The sequence below is a fragment of the Balaenoptera ricei genome, chromosome 11, assembly GCF_028023285.1.
Source record: "Balaenoptera ricei isolate mBalRic1 chromosome 11, mBalRic1.hap2, whole genome shotgun sequence".
NCBI lineage: Eukaryota > Metazoa > Chordata > Mammalia > Artiodactyla > Balaenopteridae > Balaenoptera > Balaenoptera ricei.
Genome location: NC_082649.1, coordinates 43340709 through 43367485, shown reverse-complemented (window position 1 = coordinate 43367485; position 26777 = coordinate 43340709). Strand labels below are relative to the sequence as shown.

General features: G+C 37.5%; 1 protein-coding gene across 3 annotated transcripts in view; it reads left to right on the top strand.

The window, feature by feature from the left end:
• HMGCLL1 (3-hydroxy-3-methylglutaryl-CoA lyase like 1) overlaps positions 1 to 26777 on the top strand; it is a 155307-nt gene that overhangs the window by 109908 nt on the left and 18622 nt on the right. For all 3 annotated transcript variants that reach the window (XM_059937541.1, XM_059937542.1, XM_059937540.1), the window contains one exon: positions 24800 to 24925. In XM_059937541.1, the coding sequence (XP_059793524.1) occupies positions 24800 to 24925 (126 nt within the window). The remainder of the gene's footprint in view (positions 1 to 24799; positions 24926 to 26777) is intronic.

Genomic DNA, 26777 nt, shown 5'->3' with positions numbered 1-26777 from the left:
CATCTTTCATTTTGTCCTTTTTTATTTGAATTCTACCTGCAACTAGGAGTCTAATTTTTTTTCTCTAATAATCTTGTGAGTTTTTTATAACCAGTATATAATCTTTATGAAAATGTAATGGCATAGATTAATTATGTTTTAGTTGATACCACACATTAGCAAGTTAGGAGAATTGATATCTCTTGAAATTTAATGTTAATATTGTTCAGTCATCTCTAGAAATGTGTATCTTGAGAAAAATTTCAATTTTAGGTAATTGTACAAGAGCCTTATTACAATATCATATTTAAATTTTAAAGTATATAAAAGAGTGAGGCATAAACAAGCTAAAATCAAATGACATGAGACATTTTAGTCTAAAGCCTTGTGTGGTTCCTGATTTCCACCTGTTTCGTATTCTCTCTCTCTCTCTCTTTTTTTTTTTTTAATGATCCTGTACATACAGAGTACCACCCTGGAGGTGAGACTCACAACATTCCAAAGAGCTTGGAAATATTTTATCCTGAAAGTATATCCCATATGTTCTGGCAGGAAAGCAGGAGTAGAAAAATGAACAGCTCAATCAGAAACAGGACAAAACACAAAGCTTACTTTCTTTCAGTGATGATTCCATCTGGAGAGGTGCCTAGGAGCATTTAGGGGAAAAAAAGTAAATATTTTGTTTGAGATACCTGAAAGTCTGCAGTTGCACAAATGTTTCAGTCCAAAAATTTTTATGCTTCTGTTGTTATATTTTAAAATACTTGTAGCAGAATATATTTTATTGTCTTACAGGAGCGCTTTGAAAATGTGTATATTCTAGCATAATGTTTCCGGAATTTTCTCCTTAGTAGAGAGTTCTAAAGTAAGGAAACTAAGGCATATGTGTAAATAACTTAAATTATGATTTATAGCATCCCTTTTTCATTTGCTTTAAAATAGCTACACAGTTTTTCACATGGCAAGGACCACTTTTCCCACATGTCCTTTCTCTCCTCAGGCAAAGAGTGTATGGACTCAACACCCCAAACCTAGCATAATTGGTGAATTTTGACCACACGTATTGTTCCAGTTGGGAAGAGATTCTTTGTATTTTCCATGAACAATTTTGTTCATAAACATTGTTTTTAACTGTGATGGAGTCAACGTTATGTCTACACATTCTGCACTTCACCCCTCCTGAGAAGCCTGTGGGCTGAAACCTACAGCAGCAATAGGAGGTGTAGAAAACTGACACCTCCCAGGTGTGCCCACCATGGGGAAAGTGTGCACAGTCAGCTCTATCTCAGGTGGTCAAAATAATCCGGAGACCAAAATAATCCTGAGGCCATTTTATAGCAGTTTATCCAAGCACAGATAAAGATGGCCGGCATTTTCATTGATCATTTGCATGCTCGAGTTTACATCAATTTAAAGAATTTATAAGATTCTATGGGCACAACATTGTAGATTATATTTCGAAACTTAAATCTCTAGATGAAATTAAAATGATAATTGTTACTTCAGACAGGGGTTGAAGGCGGATATGTGAGAGAGAGGAGGGCTCTGGAGGTCAAGGGGTGGGAAGGAGGAAGCTATGATGTGGTATAATTGAAAAAGAGAGCAACACACAGATTCAAGAGGTGAGTACACGTGGTCAGGACAGGAAGAAAGGACATGATTTTGTATATGATTGCAAAAAATAAATGTAGGAGTTTTGAGGAAGGCAAGGTCCCAGGACAACAGATTTCAGCATTTGAGACAGGAAATAATTTATATTTTAGAAAAGCAAGCATAGAAAAAAATGGTCTTTTTTTATCACACCTTTTTAAAATTTATAAGGTATTTTCATAGAGTCTTCCTTTTGACAGAAGTTAGCATGAGGATACGCTGAAGGACCCAGAATCACATGTATGTATGGCATATCTGATGGGACCAAAAGATTGTCTTGATTTTCTGTGTTGGTCATTCATATGGATTGCAATGAATCATCCAAGCTTCTACTCTATTAGTAAATGGCCAGCCCAAATTTTATATATATATAATATATGTATATAACATATATATATATATATATATATATATATATATATATTATTTTTGAAACAGAGAAAGTTTATTGGAGGGCCGTGCAAGGAAAACAGGTGGTTCATGCTCAAAAGATCTGAACTCCCCACAAATTATATTCTTTTTTAATTTCTTCACTATTTAACTTCCCTATCTAAAGTTACAAATATTATCGTTCAATTATTAATATGTTTTAGAGCTAAGAATTTTGGAAAAACCATAGTGGCCAACTTTTTATTGACTATTTTGAGTACTTCAGTTTATTTAAGGCCATATAGTCCAATCAAATGCACCCACATTTAAAATATAAACTATTTGTAGAATACCAAAATAAGTCAGTTTTCAGTAAGTGAATTTACTAGTCAAAGTAACATGTAGGAAAAACTTAGTTCTATTCATGTTCTGAATATTCTACCGAACCCTCACTATATTTCAAAATTTACAAATCTTCTCATAGTTGGTTTGAGCACCCCTCCAGGATTAATTAGTAGGCATCAAAACACTAGCTAAACCTTTTTGATAGCAGTAGTCTTTGGTAGACATAATATTGTTTATCTGGAGAATTACAATATGATTTACCTTTCTTATTTCATTTTTTTGAAACTTTTGAAATACTATTGCATGTGTCACTCACAGTTGGAGATTTTGGAAGGCAGAGGGATGCCTTCCACATGTTTCTTCTTTCACTCTCCAAAAAAATTTACCCTCTCAAAAAACAAATCTTTACTGCCTTAAAGAATGTCTAGATGACTAAAATATAGTGGGTCATTATTCTTTAGGATGTTTACACTGCTTGCCAACAAAACACCACAGAATAGATTCTACAAATTAGGTTATATATATATATATATTTAATATTCAGGGCACAGAGTTAAATGATTTTGGTTCCAAACCCTGTAGCAGCACGATAAGGGCAGCAAAAGTCTTAATAAAACACATTAAGTTGTTTCTCATGAGAAGCTATTACATCTTATGTTTTACATGTCTCAGAAATTTCCTACTTTACTTGGTCAGCTAAATCTTTAAATGTTGCTATGTTGTAATAATAAATAAGGCATCAACATTAAAACTTACCTTCATATTAAATTTCAGAAATTGCTGAGTTAAAAAAGACTGACATAAAAATGTTTAGGTACATGGGCTACAGAGCTCACAAGTAACAACAGAAAGTTTTTCCTCCTTTGAATAAGGGTGATAATGAAGTGAATTCAGTATATTTCTTTAAGAAAAGCATTCTGCCCTTGGATCAGATCAATATACACAATTTCGAGTGTGTCTTTTTTGTGAATTTTTTTCTAGCAAAAGGATACAATGTTTTCTTCAGATTCCTAGAGGAATCCATGACTTATGAAATATTTAGAATTGTGACTTAGAAGAAGAGGCTTTTCTTTGTATTATTGAGAGGCATGAATATTTATAGCACAATAAACATTCTATTCTCTTTATGTTAAACATGCATTTTAACTGTCATATATTTTATCAAGAGAATAATCTATCAGAAGCACAAAATATATTCCTTTAATCAACATTTATAGACTGCCTGCCTATCATATGCAAACCAGTGCTGCAGATGTGTGATGTTTGGCAAGTGTAAATATTAGCACCTTGAGTGTCATCTTGTTAAAACTTTATAGGGAGCTTTTAAGCATCTCTCATTTCCTTTGCAATTAGGAGAGTAGACTTGAACTCTGTTCTAGGTCCTATTTTTTTTTTTTTTTTGAGAATATTTTTATAGACTCTAAAAGTAAGACTTTGAAGGGAATTCCTTTAGCAGCTCACTTTGCAGATGTGGAAAGTGAGGTCTAAAGAAGTAAAGGGACTTTTCTAAAGTCAAATATCCAGTTACTGAAGAATTGAAAACAAAATCAGAGGCCATCTTTGTTACTGAAAGCAAGTTATTGTATGCCTGACTCACAGGGAGTCCAAACAAACCAAAACGTCAGAGTTTGGAGCAGAGAAAGGTTTATTGCAGGGCCATGCAAGGAGATGGGTGGCTCCTGCCTAAAACAAACAAAACAAAACAAAAAACTCCTCAAAGGGTTTCAGCAAAGCATTTTTAAAGGCCAGGTGAGGGAGAAGTGTGGTTAGTTGTTGCAAACTTCTTGGTGCTGGAATCCTTTGTTCTTGCAGCTGTCCACATAGGTCAGGTCACAATGTTCCTGCAAACCTCCAACAAGACAAATATTTTTCCCTGTTCTGCAACTTTTTATCTCTATATGAATGGACTCTTAAAAGTCAGAGCCCTGAGAACAGGCTATCCTGTATGTTTCAGGCTATAGGCAACATTCTTTTACATAAGGTGCAGAGCCAGCATGACTAAGCACAGGCCACAAAGCACAAGGGTTAAAGTACAAGAAACAGATCTAATATGGAGCCAGATTTGTTCTTCCCTTATTACAATTTCATAGGGTTCCATCAAACCTTGTCTGGTTTTGAATCATGTTTATAAATATGTGGTTGGTGAAAGGGACAGAAACTTGAATAAAATTGGACTTAAGTGTTTTCTATGAATTTCAGTTGTCTGGCATTTGTCTGTGATAAAGTGAAAATGAATTATTTGTATACATGCATGATTCAGTTTAGAGTTAAATACCAACTTGAAAATAGTAATTTTGGTTTTATATATATTGAAGTAAATAGCTAGCACTTTTTTGCATAGATAACTATATTGTACTGTGCTTTTTTTTGTGTAAGGTTTTGGATTTCTCTCATCCTTAGTGAGATATGATGCCTGGAAGCGTTCCTCCTTGTACAGCCTCTAATACAGCTGTGTCTTAGAGAAACACGCATGCGTCTGTGAGATGGCTCACAAACTTTGATATAAATCCCTCCTAGACATGTGAGATGATGTGAGTAATTGATACAAGATTAGGTACTGGCCTGGAATACTGAGCAAGAACAGACATACTTCTTTTAAGAAATGCAATAGTACTTACAGATGTCCTGTAGACACTAGCCATAATGAAAGTGAAAATTTCTAAATTAAACAATTGTTGTGTGGTGTAGCTGAAACACACACACACACATAGATAGCTAATATAGATATGCCTATCTCTACATATATTTATATATAGCTATCTTAAATGTATTTAATACTGTAGCAGACTGAAATTTTAAAAGAATATATATGGATATATATATTCTTATATATAGAAGACATACATACATCATAATGCTATCTTACAAATCCATTCTATCAAGCATCTAGAGTTATTTATAATACCACATCTTACTTTTATTTGTGTCCCCCATGATGAGTTGTCCATAGAAATCACTTAATAAATATGTTTTAATAAATAGTGACTGATTTGGGATACTTCTCCCAGACTGTGCTACACACAGGGGGGATCCAGCGTTATGTCAGGGCTAATGTTAAACATCAGCAAACAGGAGACTGTTATTAATGAGTTTAGTCACTGGCGTTGCTTTTAGTTGTTTTTTAAGGACTGCTTCCCAAGCCCCATACTCTGTAGAATCATCCTACTCCTCAAGGCCAAGTTCAGATGTCATTTCCTCCATGAAACCTGCTCTGATTAACCCAGCCTGAGATAATTTCCTTCCTCCTTGAACTCATACAATTTTTTCCTAATTGACCTAAATTAGTATTTCTCACAGTCTCCCTTTTATTTTAAGTATTCACCTATACATCATGTCTTTTCTACTAGATTGTAAGTGTTTTCAGTCAGACTGTATCTTACATATATTGGCACACTAAGCCTTTTGAGAGTAAATAATTAGTGAATAGTGGCTGATTGCCTGATTTATTCTTTGACTTACATAAAACTGAATGTGCTTCTAAGCGCTATATCCTTCCATAGTAATTTTGACAGCAGAGGAGGCCTCCCTGTAAAATTAGAACTTGTTCAACTAGTAGATATTTATGAAATTCATATAGTCCAATGAGAAACTCAAATCTCCTGTAATCAATACAGGAAACTTTTGTTCAAGTAAACATATTTTATTTGACAAGAAAGCATTAAAATGACCCCAATGGGGCTTCCCTTGTGGCGCAGCGCTTAAGAATCCGCCTGCCACTGCAGGTGACACGAGTTCGATCCCTGGTCCGGGAAGATCCCACATGCCGTGGAGCAGCTAAGCCTGAGTGCCACAACTACTGAGCCTGCTCTCTGTAGCCCATGAGCCACAACTACTGAAGCCCGCGTGCCTAGAGCCCGTGCTCCATTACAAGAGAAGCCACCTCAATGAGAAGCCCGCACACCACAACGAAGAGTAGCCCCCGCTCGCCGCAACTAGAGAAAGCCCGTGCACAGCAACAAAGACGCAACGCAGCCAAAAATAAATAAATCAATAAAATTAAGAAAAAAAAAATGACCCCAATGAATTTGTCAATTACTTCATATGAGCTTTGGCTCAGAACATGCTCCCTTGTCAGTTGTGGTTTATTAATTCAACACATTGTGGCCTGTCAAACAGCCGAGTGTTTTGAGATAAGAAAGTTCAATGCACAAAGATATTTTCTATTCTATTCCTATCATTGAAAAAATGCTGATGGGGCTCCAAATGGACACACTGATTATACTGACCAGATGGAAGATCAGTCCACACCATCTGGCCCTGCCACGTGTCTGCTGTTATGTTTTCACGTTGCCTCCCTGGGTCCCTCTATTCTAGTCCTAATGGTCCCCTCCTACTCTCTAAACATACCCAGCAACCTCCCTGTTCAAGACATCTGTTCCGACCTTGTTTATTTTTCATTAAACACTATAACACTATAACACTATTATTTCCGATAAATTCTTAGTTCACTTTCCTGCTTCATGCAGGTTTCAGTTCAAATACCTCTTAGCAGAACAGTGTTCGTGGAAAGAATGACTGAAACGAGCATCTCTGCCCTTGCTTTCCTGCATTCTTCTTGTTGTTTGACCATCACAGGTGGTTTCCTTCTCCACCACACAGCTGGCTCCACGAGAGCCCAGATTTTGTAGGTGTTATTTTCCATTACTGTATACCTGGCACCCAGAAAAATGTAGGAACTCAGTAAATATCTGTTCAGTGATAGAGTGAGCGGTTGTCACTACCAAGCATTAAATCATGTTTTAAATCCCCTGAAAACAAAGACAAAAAGAGATGCATGAGAGCTTAACACTCATTAAACTTCTTATGGTATTGAACTTTAAATGGAAGATGTTGAATGGCTTCTAAAAAAAGGTATCTAGAGACTATTTATTATTTGGTCTGCTCACAACCACATCTCCCTTTGTCTAGGAAACTATCCCCTCATCACTCCAACCACGGGGTTCTTTGGGAGGGCCTAGAAATCACAGCATTTCCACCCACACCCTCCTCCCCTCCTGGGTGTGCACCAGCTTCAGTAACTGGTCCAGGGATGGAAATGTGACTCAAGGAAGGTCAGTAAATTTTCCTTTCCCAAGAATTTTCTGGCTGGAGCTCATGAAAAAGTGCTCACTTTTCTTATATTAGACCCTGTAACTTTTGGCATAGTAGACATGAAAGAATATAGCCAACACAGTGAGAAAAGAAATGAGGGGTGAGGAGAGAGACAGAGATAGGGACAGAGAGATACAGAGAGAAAGAAGGAGAAGGAGAGAGAAAGGGGAAAGAAAAGGGAAGGGAAGGGAAGGGAAGGAAGGAAAGGGAAGGGGAGAGAGGAAGGAAGAAAAATAGTGTTGGAGTCCTTGGTCTAGTTTTTCCCAAGATCAGCTCCACCAAACTCTTTCCACTTAAATGAACCCAAAAATGTTCCCTCTTTTTTTCCCTCAAATATTTCAACCTAGTCACCCTGATTAATACATGATACAATATAGTAAAATTAGGGGACAATATCTTCAGCAGGTGTTTTTAGAATAAATGTGGGGAAAGACATCTATTTTTTTTAATGTTTTATACTGAATGTCAATAAAAGACAAGAGAATAACCTTAAAATGGGATTCAGGGAAGCTATCTCTGCAGCAGTCTGAGCTAATGAGATCCAGGTATCTGTCTTTCTGGTGAACTAGATTGACATAAAGATAGAACTGAAATACTTAGGAAAGGATGGACGTATATTTCTTAAGGTGTCTTAATATTCTCTCAGTATGCCTCTGACAAAAGCTAGGTAGAAGCAAATTCATGATTAAACTCCATGAAAGGGATGCCAGAATTTGTCAAGGTCCAGCCAGAAAGCTGGCTACATATAAGCAATGGAATATAGAGAATTGGTTATACGGGCAATGGGAGAATGCTACAATTGAACAGCAGTGAGGTACCCCGGAGATAAGCAGGGCCTGGATTAGGGCAGGGCAAGCCAGGCACCTAGGATACAAAATTTAGGAGGCATTCATGTTCAGGTGCTGACTTTGTTCTGCCCAACCCTGAGAGTAAATGTCTCCTAAAATCTTGCTCCCTGGGTGCCTCACTTCTAAGGAAGCACTCCTGAGATTAGCAACAGCAAGGGGACCACCACTGGCACCGCACTGAGGCTCCCAGGATGGATGGACAAAGGAAGAGGACAGTGTTACTGGAGCTCATCATCCAGAGTCACCAGGAGGGAGTTGGAACCATGGTCATCAGGGGCCTTTGGAGCCACAGAGGTAACACCTGAAGCAGTCAGAGAGGGGGCGCTATTCTTCTCCATCCAGTGGAGCTTTCTGTTTGAACCCAGCAGGAGTCCAGCAGACATGGGAGCTTGGGGATGCAACCTGAAGGGATCAGTCCCCTGTGATAAGATGCACAACAGGGACGGACAAGTAAGACCTCTGGGAGCAAACAGCTTGACTGTCACAAGGCTGTGTCCTTTGGAGAACAGAGGTGCAGATGGCACCTTTCTTATTCTGTTGGGAAAGCTGAGAAGCCTAACTTGTATTCTTGCCCAGAGAAGATATTTGGCCAATCTGGTTTTTTTTTTTTTTTCATGATTGATATTTGGTATATTTTCCTGCATATCTCATAAGTGATTTTTTTTTCTCTGAATGTTATCTTGCCAGTGAGGGAAATAACTTTTGAATTGGACTCAGATCTCAAGATTTCCATCTGCTTTTCTACTTTCATTCTTAATGAAGGGTGGCATTGAATTTTAGGTGCTTAGAAGTATTAAAGTTAAAAAAATCCTAAAATATGTTACAGGTCATGTGGAAGCTTTTATATGTCTATGGTATTTGGCAGCCTGGCCACAAATACCAAGTATGTGTGGGTTTGGCACCTTTAAGGAGAATCTTCAACAAGTGTTTTTCTTTTAAAACTGTGTTTTATATGACTTTTTCTTGGCTATTAGCACTGGACATCCCAGTTGGATGCCATCTGGAGGCTTATGGCATGTGGCCTTCCCAAGAAGTCACTGTCTTGCTTAGAATTTTCCTGTCATATGTTCCAAGGAATGGACCTACAGCAGTGATGTGTTGTCTCAACTACAATAGCAGAAGCCCTTAATTTTATTTTTATTTGGCTATGTTTATAGCTGTATGACAGAATTAGATGTTATTGAACAAGCTACATTCAACATGCATTTGTAGAAAGACTTGGGATTGGATAAAACCCTAGGAACAATCAAAGTCAATAAGCTTCAGTCACCATAGAAGGGATTCCTTCTACAACCTTTAGATGGTCTTTTTATACCTTCAGTGGCAGGGAGATCATTTTTTTTGAGAGTGAGCTCATTTAAGTTTGGGGAGCTTTGAAAGGCTAAAGAGTTATTTCTCATAATCAACCAAAATCTACCTCTGCCTATTTTCCTCTAGAATTATACAGAATATGTCTGTTTTTTTGCCCATGTAATGATCTTGAACTACATAACTCTAACCGTCATCTACCTCTGAATTTTTACCCAAGATAAATACTAACAAATGCCTCAAACACTGGTTGTATCATGTTTTCCAGATATGTTGGTTGGCTCCAAACCTCCTTCATCTCCTATATATTTAACTGTAATTATACCTACTTTTATTTTCTCAACCTTTTGAATAACTGGCTTTAACTGGGGAGAAATCCATTCTTGATTTCATGTGTACTCAGCTTCTTCTCTTCTTTCAAGTGGTATTCACTGCTTAGAAAAATTAATACCATTGTTACCATAACTATCTTGTGAGATATTTTGATCATGGTGGCTCTAGCGTAAGCAAGATCCTTGGTAACTCATTTAGAAATCAAGTTGAACTTGAACTATTGAAAATGAACAATAAAGACGTGAGTGGTAATACTCAGTGATGTAATATTATAAAATATTTTAAACCCTATTATCCATGTAAATATATGACAATGTCCAGTTTAATGAATCTGTCCATTTAAATGCCCCCAAATGAATATCTCCTAATACATGGCTGAATACATTCATCAGCTTACTGTTAATCAGCTCAGTCATTTCTTATTTAAAATAGTGTCTCAAGTTTCTCCTGCACACCTTTTCCTCTCGTTCCTACAGGAGAGCTAAGTTTGATGGAAGCTGAAGTATCATCCTGCCATGGGGCAAGGGTCACCTGGTCTGATGGTATCTTAGTCCTCCCTTGTTGCCCTAAGATGGAGTTCTCTAGCCTGTTCATCCTTTGTCCTTGTGATGGTACTGTGACCATGGTCTGTGGATGTTGGCCTATTCTCTGAACCTTCCTGCTCATGATCCTAGTTCCTTCCTGCCCACCAGTGATCTCTCAGCCCCACCGGGGGAAATGAGAAATTGTTGTATGCTTTCTATGCCACGCGTGAGTGCCCTATTGCCTTTCCAGCTGCCTTGAGTCCCACTCGCCAAGCACTTCACTTAGCCTTTGCTGCCATGGCATCCCATAACTGGGTGGGAGATTTTTGAGTCTTGTAATCCCCCTCCAGCCCACCCTTTTGGAAGCAGAACCAGTCCCTTCTGTTCTGGGGCTCCTCTAAATGTGCCTGGGATTTCTGTCACACATTACCCACAACCACATCCCTGGTACTCTGCAGAGAGGAGGAGCCTTGGACTCTTCTCAGGGACCCGGGAAGCACATAGTTATATCTTTTAAAATTATTTTACTGCCCCATGGAGACCAATACTTTGAGTTATAAGAATATTGAAACATGAGTTTGAGCATTACCAAACCATGAGATCATCCCCAAAGCAGACAAGCAAGTGGAAATGGGTATGTAATGAAAGATTTAAAAAGGTATTAAAGTTAGTTTTGAACAATCATGAAGGCTTTAAGAAACATTATGTATTAAATATCCAGTTTTCTCTATCTATGATGATTTTCAAGAAAGCAGCTTCTACCTTCCGCTAGAGTTGGTGATTCCCATTCATGGAGCACCCTCCACTTAGTTGTTAAGCTAGAAATCACAGGGCTTCTGTTAATGACACCTCAAAAATATGTATATACATATATATATATGCATGTATATATATACATATATATATATATGCATATATATATATGTATATGTAACTGAATATATATATTTTTTTCAGATTCTTTTCCCTTATATGGTATTACAAAATATTTAGTAGAGTTCCCTGTGCTGTACAGTAGGTCCTTGTTGTTTATTTTATATATAGTCGTGTGTATCTGCTAATCCCAAACTCCTAATTTATCCCCCTCTTTCCCCTTTGGTAACCGTAGTTTGTTTTCTATGTCTGTGGGTCTGTTTCTGTTTTGTAAATGAGTTTATTTGTATCATCTTTTTAGATTCCACATATAAGTGATATCATATGATATTTGTCTTTCTCTGACTTACTTTACTTAGTATTTTATCTACCATTAGTCTTCATTTATTTAGACACCATTTTATCTCATAAACTTATCTCAAATTTATTCCTTAATAAAAAAACCTTTTTTTTTTTTTTAACTTTTGCTTCACTTTAAATACTCACCACCATTGACTGGATGCATTGCACTAATTTTCTGACTAATATTTCTACTTAGATATTTCTCAACCTTTTATCCTTCTCAGTTATTGCTCCCTTGCTACCGAAATCTGCTTGAAACAAAACGCTGATGATGGCACGATTATTCATAAACTTTAAGTAGGTCTTTATTTTCTAGAGAATAAAGTTCAGCTCGTATAGAAAGGCATCCAAGGCCTCTCATGATTAGGAGCTGTACTCCATCCACACCCCAACACTCCCTACAATAAAAGTCTCATTAAAATCTCGGTGTACCCTTGGCCTATTCATCATCTGTGTATTTTCTCAAGCTTGTATTTTCTCAAGCTGTTCCCTCCCTATAGAATATCCCTTCCCTCTCCATCCCCCACTTGTCAACATCCTTCAAGGCCCAATTCAGAGCCAAACTAGTCATCAAACTTTTCACCATACCCCACCCATCCTTGCTTCATGATAAAATATAGAAACCATCTCACTGATGTGTCTTAACAGCTTCGTTTATAATTTTCATAATAGCTACCATACTCTACTTTGCATTGTAGTTCTTTGTATTTATGAATATCTTGTCTGCCAGGTCATTAACTTAATGATGTGTTAGTTACTACTCTTTTGTTTCCAAGCAACAGTGGCCAACTCAAGCTACCTTAAGCAAAAAAGAGACTGTATTATGAGGATATGGGGGTGTGTCATGAAAACCTCTTAAAGGAACAAGACAAGCAAAGAGCAGAGATTTGGAAGCCTTCCCACTTGATTCTGAATCTCAGCTCTCACCACTTAGCCAATATGTGTCACTATGCGTGGTCATAGTAAACATTCTGTGGCTCAAGTTTCTCACATATAAAATGAGGATGATAATAATAGTATGTACTTCCTTGGATTACTACATGGTTTACTTGGCACAGCTCTCATTAAATTTTATTTCAAAAACAAAGGTGGGGCTTTTTGGGAAAGACTGCTGCCTTGTGTTTGTGGTACTAGCATTTGCTTGGGATTCCAAATAACTTGATTTGGGGAGAGCAGAGGAGGCTCACCGAACTTCTTTGAGGTTATCATTTAATGCTTTGGGGTCCTTTATTTGGCACGGAGATTGGTAAAGTGAGTAATACACTATTTTTGGAAAATAAGCCTGGACAATTTATAAATGTTAAGTTTGGACACAATATTTAACCCTGGACCTGCACCTTAAAAACCAGCAGAGTAATAGAATGTTCTGTTGCCCGGGTGCCCATTGAAATTTATAAGGAATTCCAGAAGATACTTGAGTGTGGGCAGGTCTGTTAAGGCAGTCTGGTGACGTGGGAGGCCCAGAGCCCCTTTCAGGTTTCCTATGAGGTGAAAACTTGTCATAATGACACTAAGATATTGTCCCTTTTTACCATTCTCAAATAAACCGTGGATTTTCTAATGAGAGAAAAGGAGATGTCCATGAGAATCTAGATGTCTTAATAAAGATGACTATATACACACACACACAAAAAAAAACAAAAACAAAAAAACAAAGGTGGGGAGGAAATGAAGCTGGATCTCAGGAAGGACCAAAAAGCTGTCTGGAATTCAGGTGGCATTTCTCTAATTCAAATGTCTTATTCCACCCCCTCCTACAGACCAAATTACTCTGCTGCTCGTCGCCCATGGAAAAAATTGCTTGTCCATAGCTCATGCGCTGTACCTCTCACCTCTTAGAAAGATAAAGCCTGTCTTTGTCTCTGCGCCACATTCTGGGGGAGGAGCCTGTGACTGACTCAATTTTGGTTCCAACAGCTGCCGCCAAGATTAACAAAGAGTCACTGAGCAAACAAACAAGCAGGTGCCATAAACTTATCTTTATGGCATTTCCAAGAGAAGAAGGTTTAGGGAGCAAAGTAGGTAGTGATCCACTGACATGGCTCATTGATTTTGCTATGCTCAGAACATCGTTTTGTGTCTCCAGTTGGATTGGATCAAGTTCAGTTCACACCATGTATAGTCAGACTTGCACTCAGGCCTTGATCCTGCAATTGTTCTTCAAAATATTTGAATTTGTTCAATTACACTTTCAAAAACATTTGAATAGTAACTTGTTCTGTTCTAGGTATTATGCCATATACTGAGGGTATCATGGAGTGAGGTAGCGTGAAGTTCTTGACCTCATGATGCTAATGTATATTGCTTGCTGCTTTGACTTAAAAAAAAAAAAAAAAAAAAAAGGTGTAATCTTTCCATTATCACAAGCCCTGCCTGGTTTGTGAGTATTGATAACACTGTTAGTTCTTCATCAGCACCACTGTGTTTTCAATTCTTTCTTTTTTTTTTTTTTTTTCTCTCTTAACGTTCTTTTTTCTTTCCTGAACATTTAGCTATATTTTCACAATATTAGGCAGGCCTCCCACTAACATCCATTTTGGAACTGGAAATTATTTATCTCCTACCAGTGCAACTCCAGAAGCATGAAGACCTGAATTCTAGACCCGTCTCTACCGCCAAAGACCTTTGCGACTTTGGGGAACCCCCTAAGAGCTCTGGGGCTTAGCTCCTTCCCTTTAAACCAGAATCAATCCACTAATCAATTAATCATATAAGGGATTTTGACTAAAATACATGGTGACTTCTACCTTTATAGATGCAAAATCTTTAATGTTTACACAGTGTTAGTTATCCATCTGTGTCCCATTTTCTTCCCCCTCACTTTGTTACCATTGTCTCCATTCATCACTTTTTCTGCACACCTTGAAAGCATCATGGGAGCGGGGTAAGGCTGGGTCTAAGAGGAGCTGGAATGAGATGGTCAACTTTTTCCAGGGCTCTCAGCCGATGAACTCAGTTATTGTGTTTCTGAGAAGATTGACTGTTGATTTTCCTTGGAAGCTTTGGGGTCACTGTTCCTTTAAGAGTTTCTGTCACTCTGTCTGTCCTCTCTTTTTGCCCTACCTCATGGCACAGTTTTATCTATTAATTTCCAGGCTCAGCTCTATGTTTCTGCCCTAACCTCAAACTCATCCCTACCTCCCTAAGGCTTTTTTGGTTAATTTTCTCCTCTAGTGCAGCCTCATTCTTTACCCCCATTCAGTGAACCCTATCCTTCATGGCTGCCAACTCACCTGTCTCTCCATTTGCATACTCCCACACTGAAACCTGCCCCAACTCTCTTCTTCATTTGTCACACACACATCCTCCGTCTGCCTCTATATCCTTGTCATATACTTGTGAAAGCCAAGACTTCTCACATGTTATGAACCAAGCTATGGGATATGCGCTTTCCATGGAACATCACATTGTATCCTGAACAAGCCCGTGAATCTGTTCTATTAAATTCATTTTACAGCTGGGGGAACAGAGAGGTAAAGTAACATCCTCCAGATCACACAGCTAACAGGTGGCAGAGCAGGTTCAAGCAGAAGTCTGTCTCCTGAAACTGATCTTGAAAGCACAAGGCTGTAGGTTCTCTGTTTGTTTTTGAATCTATTGCCACCTCACTCCTGTTCTATCTCTGAACTGAAACGACCCATTTCAGACTGTCAATGGCATGAATCCAATAAATTTTCTCTGGTCTCATTTTCTTTAACTACCTTCAGCATTCATCACTGTGGTATATTTAGGGAAATTTCTACCCTGTCCTCTGACACTGAACTTCCCCCTGCACTAATTCATCTCCCTTCTCCTAATTCCAAAAAGTGAGTGTTCACTAAATGCCAGGATTTGAATCTCTGCTCTTCTTTTCTAGACAAGTTCCTTCAGAGAACTCAGATATGAAATAAATCAAGATGAAATTACTTTTTTCTTATTTTTAATTGCTCTAAGAGAGAACCGACTGTCAAAAGGAAAAAAAGTAGCAAGGTATTGTGAGTTTACACATGCAAAAGTAAAAGGTAGGGAAACAGTAACACCAGGGATGGGTGGAAGGAATTGAGAATATATTGTATGTAATACTGTAAGATCCTTCCCTCCATGTGGCATAGATATTTGAAGGTAGGCTATTACTAATTAAATAATATTAATTTAATTGTATTAAGTTATACTGTAAAGCATAGGGTAACTACTCAACAACTTAAAGAGGTAGAAATATTAAGGAAGAGATAAAATAGGGTCATAAAAAATGCTCAATTAACAAAAGATAGAAAAAGAAGAAAAACAAAACATAGAACAAATAGAACATATAGAAAATAGCTAGCAGATTTTAATCCAACCATATCAGTTGGTGTATTAGTTCTACTTGGCTATACTGATATAGCAGACCTTGCACCCACCCCCCAACATAAATAATGGCTCAAACACAGGGATGTTTGTTCCTCACTCATTAGATGGTCCACTGCACGTGTTTCTGGCAGCGGGCATCTTTCCTCCAGGTGTTCGCTCAGGGACCTGGCTCTTTCCATTTTGTGCCTACACTATTCCCTCAGGCCTCATTGTCATGGGCATTTGACTATTAAAAAGGAAGAAGACACGTAGTTTCTGAAAGGACTTGTTCTGGAAATGGCCTGCATCACTTTGCTCTCATGCCATTGGCTAACCCACAGTCATGCAGCCTCGCCTACACAGAAGGGCAGTTAGGTAATGTTGTCTAGCTGAGTCCCGGAAGAAGAGGTGACTGATTTTTTGGTGAAAAGCCAGTACTGTCTGCTACAGATGAACGGCTAAACTGAAAGGTTAGAGATCTTCAAACTTTATTATCCATAAAAGTCACCTTGGAGTTTGAAACAATTGCATATTCTTGGGCTTTACAAGAAAAAAATTCAGATTTTGGTGTAAGGCACAGAAATCTGTATTTTATTTTGTGCCAGTAGATTAGAGAGCATGGATGGTAACTGAAGGAGTACCCATGGGAGCCAGTGATATCCACTCACAAACAGAAAAGAGGAGGTGATTCTGAGAGGAGTCATCTGTAGGGTTTGGATTGAACCCCGGAAATGAGAAAATAGAGCCTGAAGTCGGCCAGTGTACTTTGGGGTGTTGTCCTGGCAGAAGAAGGAAATGATTGAGAAAGAAGGGTATACATTTATTAATATGGCTCATTTGTACTATTTACAAGTGGTATATATTTATTACAGATAATTGTTAACAATCTGGAAATACAAATGAGTTATACCAAATATAGTTACTCTCCTACTCTTTTATCTTCCATTTTCTTATCAGCATTTTTCCATACCATTATATATTCTTCAAAACCATTTAACTGTCTCATAACTGTCTTACATAACTTATTAACTATTTCCCTATTGTTGTACATTTCATTTATGGGCTTTTTCCCCACTGTTACAAATAATAATACAAAGAATATTCATCCTTGAACATAAGTCTATATTAACATTTCTGGCTATTTTCTTGGGCTAGTTTCCTAGAAATGCAACCACTGGGACAACAATCCTTTACTTTCTCAATTTCTTGATAATGTCGAGTTGTGTAGAAACTTTTTCAGAGAGTTGAAGAAAGTATGATGAGAAAATGGAGTCTTTTTTTTGTTTGTTTTCAGTCTCTTTTTAAAATTTTAATTTAATTTTTATTTTAAATTAGAGTATACTTGATTTACAATATTGTGTTAGTTTCAGGTGTATGGCAAAGTGATTCAATTATACATATACATATATCCATTCTTTTTCAGATTCTTTTCCCATGTAGGTTATTACAGAATATTAAGTAGAGTTCCCTGTGCTATACAGTAGGTCCTTGTTGGTTATCTATTTTATATATAGTAGTGTGTATATATTAATCCCAAACTCCTAATTTTTCCCCCCACCACTTTTCCTCTTTGGTAACCATAAGTTTGCTATTGAAGTCTGTGAGCCTGTTTCTGTTTTGTAAATAAGTTCATGTGTATCATTTTTTAGATTCCACATATAAGTGATGTCATATGATGTTTGTCTTTCTCTGACTTACTTCACTTAGTATGATAATCTGTAGGTCCATCCATGTTGCTGCAAGTGGCATTATTTCATTCTTTATATGGCTGAGTAGTATTCCATTGTATATACATATCACGTCTTCAGAAAATGAAGTCTTTTGATTTGTCAATGGCTCTCTTCCTAATTCACACCCTTCCCCCCGGAGTTGTTATAAGGATTAAATGCAACCAGGTGTGTAAAGTGTTTAGTGATGCAGCTGGCATTTAATTAGCACATAGTCTGTTAACTATTAATACTGAACAGTAGCACGCAAATGTTATTCCTGTTAAACTCTGTCTCATACTAACTGTGTGAAGCACGGACCGTCACTTTCCTTCTCTAAGCCTCACTTTCCTCATCAGTAAATGAGCATGAATTACTGCCCACTTACCTTGATTTTGTGGAGTTTTCTCATATGTGAAGTATGTGGTGCAGTATCTGTGATACAATAAGCCTTCAATCAATGTTCACTAATAGTATTTATTATTTCTCAGTCTACTGAAATTGAGAATTTCCTTATGTTTTTCCATTTCCTTATTTCCTTCTATGTACACACTCCCATTTCTATCTCAGTTTGAAATATACTACATGAAAGTACTAATATAATCTATCTCATTATGTGTGGTGAGGCAGAGAGGAGTGAAATGTGTAGGAAACCCTTTTCAAAGACGAGAGATGGTCTATGAAAGCATTAGTAATCCATTACGTTAGCTTACTCACCCCCAACAGCAAGGTATCATGATTTGCATACCAATTTTGGTGTATAACTTCAGTGTATGAAAACACTGGGCTTTATTCATGCATGCCAGTGGTTCACTATCTGTGGTTTACAAAGCATGGTATGTTCACAGTACACATGAATGGCCAGTAGTTGGTACCAAAACTCAATATATGGTAATTCTTTAGAGTCCTGGGTGAGTAGCATCTCAGAGCAAGATCTGGGATCCCTGGAAAGAGTGCTGTGACCCACTAGTGACACTGGTCTGGCTGCTGAGGGAGAAGTAACGCATCACATGTGGATAATTACAATCCTCTGTTGGAGGGAATATTAGCTGTGAGGAACAAGTTGAAGGGAAAAATTTTAGAAAAATGAGTATATTTGTAATATTTTATCCTACATGAATATTTGTCTTTTTCATCATGAGTAACTTAGATCCCAAAATGAGTAACTTCCCTGTCAGAGATTTACTTGTTATTTTAATTCAAATGTAACATTATTACAGATTTCTAAAGAAAAATTTGGTTTTGGCAAAAACAGTAGATGGCATTTCAAAAAGTAACATTGCCAAAATTCTTCTATAGATTCCTTAATACTTTACTAACTTCAATACCTAAAATTGTAGATTTCATTAAATATTTTGAAATCAGACATATATGGAAGATTATACATTTTGGAAAATGATTTCTTTGTCTCCTCTTATCATATTTCTCAGTTTTGTTTGGAGAATAAGTTCTTACAGCACGAGAAAAAGTCGAGATGATACTTTCAGTTATTGTATCAGCATGATCTGGGCATCTAAGCACTATGCAAAATTAACAAAGTTGACTCTCCTCATAGCTCACCTGAAATTGTAGTACAGAGTGATAATGCTCGTGCTATATCTACAGCTAATTTGCAATTTTCCAGAAGAAGTGGTCACTCATTTTATCCATTTTCCTCAGCCTTAAGTCCAAGTACACGTCTGGGAGCTCAAGCAGATGGAGCCCATAACCGCACTCACCAGGCTTTTCATAACCTGGGTCACTGTGTTAATAGCTTTGGTCATGAGCTTTGAGGAAAGTGGACGCCAAAGTCACCTCCACCCTTTGAGTTCTGGATTTGTTTCATTTTAGGGAGAATTAGCTCCCTGAGTTCTAGAGAGAATCGTTTCTCATTTGGCAATAGTGAACTACTTCTCAGTGACAGACAAAATGTATAGTAATATTAATTTCTAACACTAATCTCCATGAGCTACAGAGCTTTGTATGTATTCCAAGTCCCTGGCACATAGAACATGCTCAATAAACATGTTCAAGTCAAAGGAAGAATAATAAAAAATATACTGACTACATTGAACCACAGATGATGTGCTACACACCATTAGTCAAAGTTTCCTTATTTTAAAGGTAACAAAATATTTATTTGCATAATATAAAGCTATTTACTTACATATTTGCTGTTTCTGGGTTGGAACACAGTGGCAGTTCAATGCTTGACTTTAACTTGGTGGATTTTGGTGTTACATCGCCATCTTGTGGTTATTGATCTGAAGATATTTCCTTCAAAACAAAACCCAAATGCTTTGTTTTGCAACATACTGTATGGTGCAGAAAACCATTTGTGCTTGTGTGCTTACACACACACACACACACACACACACACACACACCAGGAATCTGACCATCTGAAAAGCAGTGTTTTCGATTTGGAGACATGGGAAAGGAAATATCTAAGAATAATCTTTGAATGCAGTCTCTTGTATGATAAAATCAACTATGCAACCCATCTACTATTATCAAATACATGAGGATATTATAACAATGCATTTTCTATAATACTATGGTTTCAGTAGCAAAGTAAAAACATGTTTCCTCTATTTACCGTAAAGAACAGAGAAGAAATGTTTTTCTTCCTGCTCTGTTAAGGACTTGTTTACATCATATTATGTACCGTTTCTAATGGAATAGGGAAGTCGAGGTAAAGAAAACATACACAGTGAAATCAAATTTTCTTAGATGACTATGACTAGAAATTTCCAAAGCAGCTTGTTCCAAAATAAAGTCATCTAACTTAATGTATGGGTAACACTATACATTGAGAAGATATGTTTTTCTGGGGAACAGAATTGCACATTTAATAGAGGACAGAATTGAGAGGATATTATGTAGAAAGTTCTATTTTTAAAGTACTGTGATTTTTTTTTTGAAGAGAGACTTTAAAAGGAACACATATCTTAATATTCTCATTCACAGCTAAGGTATACTTTAATAAACTCTCTTTAAATTTGCTTATTGAAATTTTAAATCCACATACTGCTCTTAGAATTGATTCAATTGATTTGTGACTAAGACTCAAAGAAATATAATCTGTTCCAGAGCGAATGTGATGGTAGGAAAGAGGGAAGGACCATTTTCCAGGGAGGCTTTCACCCAGATCGCGTCTGCCTTTACAAAATTATGCACACAGATTAGCCCTGCACACTTACACCCTGAAAGATCAGTTAGTTGCAAAATAAATTGTTGGTCAATAAACTCAGTCATAGGTTTATTTATTCTCATTTTCATTTATTTACTGTCATTCTACGACAGGCTACAGTTTGCAGAAAACTTTCTTTTTCTAATTATATATGTAATTACATTCATTGTGGGGCCATTAGAAAACAAAGACAAACAGAATTAAAATAAAATAAATTACCTATAGTCACACCACCCAGTGATCACTGCTGTTGGCATTTTGGTATATCATCCAAATTCTACCTTTTTTTTTTTTAGAAGATGGGATTATGTTTCCATATACCATTATAATGTCCTGTAATATGTTTCTTTCCCTTAACTATGCATTTACATAGCATTTATCATTCCATTTTACAGCTACACCTTAATTAATTTAAATTAGTCCCCATTACAGACATTTGGATAGTTTTCAAATTTTTATTCATATAAAACACACTGTAATGAATCTATATATAAGGGGTGTGTTTCATGTGTGACACATACACTCACCCATATATATCTGTTTTTATTTCTTACCTAATTATTTACTTAGAATTTGTGAAATATTCCTAGGAAGTACTTTTTTGATAGGAATTTCTAGGATAATGGATATTGGCAATTAAGACTAATTACTAGTTAATTGCTCAACAGAAAAAAAGTTCCAGGTTATGTTCCTACCAGTTTAAGTTTTGTTTACCTTCAGTTCCAACAACACCTACTTTTTGTCATTGATGTTTATCAAAGTCTAATGCACATACAGAAAATGGCACAAATCATAAGCCCTCATGGTAGGCTGAAGCCATCTTTCACCTCTCATGCTGGTACTGCTGACATTCACTACCTCATACTTTTTGGGGTGTTCTTTCAAAAACAGGTTTTCTTGAAAAGTTGATCCATCCTGATTAACTCTTTGCTGCCCCAGGGTACAGAGCGTCTCTAAATGAAAGCTCACTCATACCCACAGTTGATAAAGTCAGAGATGGATGAGAAACTTACCTCAGGGGTTCCCACACTAATTACACAAGAGAATCACCAGAGGGAAGCTTTAAAGAAATACCAATGCCTGACCCCATTCCCAGACAAAGATTCTGGGGAGAAGCTTGGCTGTTAGTTTTAAAAGGTCCCCGGGTGATTATAATTGGCAGGGATTGAGAACCACTGAAACCTCTTTCTCCTGGAGTGATAGATTCAATTCTACTGAATAGATAAATTTTAACCTATAGGTGAAGAATGCCTCTGCCTATCTGATGTCCTGGCAGACTTCCAGAGATGAGCTCAGTGTCTGAACCTTTGTGTTTTCCAACTACTGGACAATTCCACAGATTTCACTCCTAGAGCATAATTCTTTAAACTTACTATTTTGATTCACCGCAAATGTAGACTGCCCTAAATGGACAAGTGCTTTAGCTGGTCAGTTATTAACACCCAAATATGATTAAGCTTTGAGAGAGGTCGTGATAAAGGAAGAAGAGCCATTGCCACATTCCCATGTTGAAGAGTATAATGAGGAGAAACGGAAGTACAGAAGCAAACAAATTATATCTGTAAACTTGCATTAGTCCCAAAGGCATCCATGGCTTTTGGACTATGGTTCTGCCCTTGGGAGCCTTGGTAAACATGCTAGGTCTCACCAGAGAAAATTCAGAACTGTAAAATTGTGCAGCCCCTTGAACCGTAATGGAAAAGAACATAAAAAAGAATGTGTGTGTGTGTGTGTGTGTGTGTGTGTGTGTATATGTATATATATGTGTATATATATATCTGTGTGTGTGTGTATTTATATGTATATACATATATATGAAACTGAATCACTTTGCTGTACAGCAGAAATTAACACGACATTGTAAATCAACTATACTTCAATTAAAAATATGTGCAGCCCCCTTGGCATGTCAAAGGAGATAGGAGCCACCTGAAGAGCTCCCAACAGCTAAATCTCAAACAACGTGAGTGACAAGACATATAAGGGAATATTGGATTACAACCCAAAGTACTAAATAAATACCCATGAGTCTCTACTGATATAAAAAAATGTTTGAAGAAATAAATAAATATGGGGGAATAGACAAATCTCTCATACGGGAAATTTCTAAATAATTTAGGTAGGTATTCTCCACTCCTTAGGTGTGAGCTGCACATAGTGACTTTTTTCCCAAAAGTACCATATGGACAAGGGGGCATGGGGTAAAGGTGAACATCACCAGTTGTAAACCATATAGTATGCACCCTTGATATGATGTGTTAAGAATGGCACTTCCCCTGTGTTGCTCTCCTCACAAAACTTCAGGACTCCAGTCTAACCATGAGAAAACATCAGACATACCCACATTGAAAGACATTGTGCAAAACACATGACAAGTAACAATTCAAAATTGTCAAGGTCAATGAGGACAAAGAACGTCTGAGAAAGTGTCACAGCCACAGCAGGAGACAAGACAACTACATGTAATGTGGTACCCGGATGAGTTCCTGGAACAGGAAAAGGACATTCGCTTCTAAACTAAGGAAATCTGAATCATGTGTGAACTTTAGTTAATAATAACATATTATATGTGTTCGTTAGTTGTGACAAATATACCATAATGATGTAAGATGTGAACAATAGGGGAAATTGTGTGTAATGTATGGAAATGCTGTGTACTTTCTTCCCAAATTTTCTGAAAATCTAAAACTATTCTAAAATAAAAAGTTTATCAAAAAAGTAAAGGAAAAAGAAAGAAAGTGTGATTCCCCAGAGCAGCAGTGAGAACAGCATCTGGGATCTTGTTAAAAATTCAAATTCTCAGGGCCCAGCCCAGACCTCCAGAATCAGAAACTCTAGCAGATTGGCCAAGGGCTCTGTTTCCCAGCACTTCTCATTTTAGCTGAGGTCGTGTTACTTTTTCTTCAATGTCCAGGAGTGAAGAGTCAGATTAGCCTGTTGGTGGCTTCTGATTTCCCAATTGTCCCTTTCCACAGAGGGCTGCTCTGCTTGCCTCTCTTCTTATGTTATTCAAATCTGATACCCAGGGTCCCTTTCAGACCCTTTTGTGCTCATGTCTTTCACAACTTTTCCAGTCCACAGAGATCTCCACCTTGGATATCCCTAGACTCATAACATGAACCAACTTGCATGTTTCCAGAGGCCACAAATCACAGCAGAGTGTGAATTCTCTGGAGACACAGGTGACCTTGGGCAAATTGTGTGATCCCTCTGTACTTGAGTTTCTTCATCTGTGATTTGGGGATGATGGAAGAGTATCTCCTGGTTTTTTGTGGGAATTGTGAGTTAGTATCATAAGGTATTACTAATAATATCCAGCACTTAGTGAGGACCCAGTAAATGTGAGCTGCTACAATTGTTAATGGTGGATGTCCTGCCTCTTAAGTGTCTCTTCACTTCTCCCAAAACAGCAGGGTTTTGTGCACAAAATAAAGTAATGGCTCAGTAAAGATTGGGTGAATTGAGTGAATACGTTGAGCCCACAAAATACAAGTTCAAACATAAGGACAGCTCCCCACCACACTCTGTCTGTCTTCTAAGGCACCTTGATTTTGAGTCAGGATGTTGGAAATCTTTCATGTTGATTATATAAGGTTTTTAGACTAAAGCTCAAAATTAGGTTGGAAAATACACCCCATGTGTGTATTTATCTTATTTCAATCTTCATCCCCTACCTTTGTTATGTTATCAATGAAAACACCATTTCAATTTTGATCTAAGATTATTCTCATTCCCGAGATCCTTAGCAGAGTGTCTGTTAGCCTAAAAGATGAGATTAGTCAGAAAATAAATTAGCACCTCGGGGACTGTTCTAGCAGCAGGTCGGTAAGTGAATAGGTTGGAATCATGGTTCAGATTTTCCTTATTTGCTCTTTGGAACAGGTTAAATAGAAATGCAACAACTTACATGCCATAAAGAGACAAACCTTGAGTGTTTGGGTTTGTTTTCCAGATGGGGATTAATGTGGTGGATTCTGCAGTATCCGGATTAGGTGGTTGCCCTTATGCAAAAGGTGCCTCTGGGAACGTAGCCACTGAGGATTTGATCTACATGCTTAATGGCCTGGGGGTCAAGACAGTAAGTTAACTTAGCATATTTTACTATTCATACATTCCTTGCAGATTCAAATTGGAATGCTTCTTGGATTTGGGAAGCAACTTTGAGGTCAAGTTTTACTACACTTTTGCTAAAATGCACAGTGGGAAAATGCAATAAAAAATTCTTGTGGGGGGCTTTATAAAGTAACTTATTGCTATAGTTAGATCACCAATAATGCTACCATTTCACATTTTTATGGTGCTTCATGACCTCCAAAGTCCTTTTTCATCTAGTATCCAGTTTGATTTCACACGCTTTGTGTATTTGAGCCTGTCTTTGCTATTATGATTATTGTTTTTGCTGTTTTGTTTTCCTTGGAGGAAAACTAAGATCTTGATTTTCTCATGGTGACAAGTAGGGCTTCTGGAAGAGAGCCCACGGCACTTTTAAAATGGCCAGTGGAGGACCAGAGCTTAATAATACTTAGCATGTGAACAAGAATATTCTCTTTACAAGTGCTACCTGAAAAAGTCACATGCTCTATAATAACCCACCAAAATTAGTACCTTGTTTTGCCACATGCTTGTTAAAATGGCCTACCATTCTAAGGCAGATTTTTTTTTTAAGGATAAAATATAAAGGGCAAACAACTGTTCACAGATTATCAGAAGTTCAAAATGTTTTCTGAGATGTAAAGCATCACCTGGATTACAGAATGGAATTGTCCTCTCCATATCTCCTCTCTCTCCTCTTCCCTCACTCTACTGAGTGATGTTCCTGCAGCAGCCAGATTGCCTGCAGTCTCCCTCCCTGTGGCATTCAGTTTCTCACCTCCACCCCTTGCTCCTGCTTTCACCACCCCTTGGAATAGCCTTACTGCCCATACTTGATTTCACCTGGAGAGTGAGGCACCACCATCCTCAATAACACACCTTCTAACATCTCCCTGCTGATTCCCCAGGCCCACACTGCTGGGTTCCTCTCCTCCGTGTTTCCAGGCTACCTTTGTGTCTTCCTCTGAACCTACCACGAGGTTGTAGAATCATCTTCTTTCTGTGTCTAGGTCCCCCTGCAGGCAGAAATATAGTATGACAGCTGATTCACAGGTGACTGTTGCCTAGAGAACCTCAATAATGTTCAGTGAAAGACTGATACCACTTGGCACTAAACACCAGGAACCTCTCTTCTCTGGTTAGAAATAGCTATTACAAAGTAGCCTGATTGTTTCCGTCATTTCCATTAGAAATGTATGACCATGACAGAAGTAGAAATCCTTTCTTTTCTTAAAATTTATTTTATTGAAGTATAGTTGACCTGCAATGTTGTGTCAATTTCTACTGTACAGCAAAGTGATTCAGATATATATATATATATATATATATATATATATATATATATATATATATATATATATATTCTTTTTAATATTCTTTTCCATTATGGTTTATCACAGGATATTGAATACATTTCCCTGTGCTATACAGTAGGGCCTTGTTGTTTTATCCGTCTGGTATATAATAGTTTGCATCTGCTGATCCCAAACTCCCAATTCATAGAAATCCTTTCTTGAAGATTTAAATGACTTGGTTGAACTCAGCTGAGTCAACATATGAACTCTGCTTCATATGTGTCAGGCCATGCGGGTCCAAATGCAAATAAGCCATGTCTCCATTCCTAAGAATTTCACAGTTCAAGGACAGTTGTTGCATTGGATATCAGCCAACAAGCCAAGATTCTCTGTACAACCTGTATCACTATGTCTCCCATGCTTACTCAACTACCAAGAGCTACTGCTTCAACTTCTAAAATATTTTGGTTGTTTGTTCCTTCCTTACTATCCTTGCTGTAGCTACATCAACACAAGTTCTTATCTCTTTCCTGGGTATTCATC